Raw genomic sequence first — 320 nt, 5'->3', positions numbered from 1 at the left:
ATATAGTAGCAGTGTGCAGATAAAATAGTACCTTTCTATTAGTGTTTATGTCAATTCTTAATGTATTTAAGAATTCATTAATAATTTAAAAATTAATAATGTGATTTGTTAACTCATAGCAGTTCCACACACTCCATCTATATCCCTCTGTTCTTGTGGAAATAACATTAGAAGCCAATAGGTAAAAAAACCACCCCAAATCCCCAATGTTTAAATAAATAAATCTGACCTCATACCTCTTGGGTTTTGCTGTCCGATGGCTGTGGAACTGACAAGGTTCTGAAATTCAGTTTAATAGGCTTATCAAAAAAGGGTGTACA

General features: G+C 32.5%; 1 protein-coding gene across 1 annotated transcript in view; it reads right to left on the bottom strand.

Annotated features, from left to right (window-relative positions):
• Positions 1-230: 230 nt before the first annotated feature.
• LOC104076174 (chromosome unknown open reading frame, human C11orf74) overlaps positions 231-320 on the bottom strand; it is a 23,005-nt gene continuing 22,915 nt past the window's right edge. The window contains exon 5 of the mRNA XM_009576944.1: positions 231-319. Within this exon, the coding sequence (XP_009575239.1) occupies positions 231-319 (89 nt within the window). The remainder of the gene's footprint in view (position 320) is intronic.

Source organism: Fulmarus glacialis, unplaced genomic scaffold (genome assembly GCF_000690835.1).
Source record: "Fulmarus glacialis isolate BGI_N327 unplaced genomic scaffold, ASM69083v1 scaffold5244, whole genome shotgun sequence".
Taxonomy (NCBI): Eukaryota; Metazoa; Chordata; class Aves; order Procellariiformes; family Procellariidae; genus Fulmarus; species Fulmarus glacialis.
The sequence above is the reverse complement of the archived record's forward strand: the minus strand, read 5'-3'. Positions and strand labels throughout refer to the sequence as shown.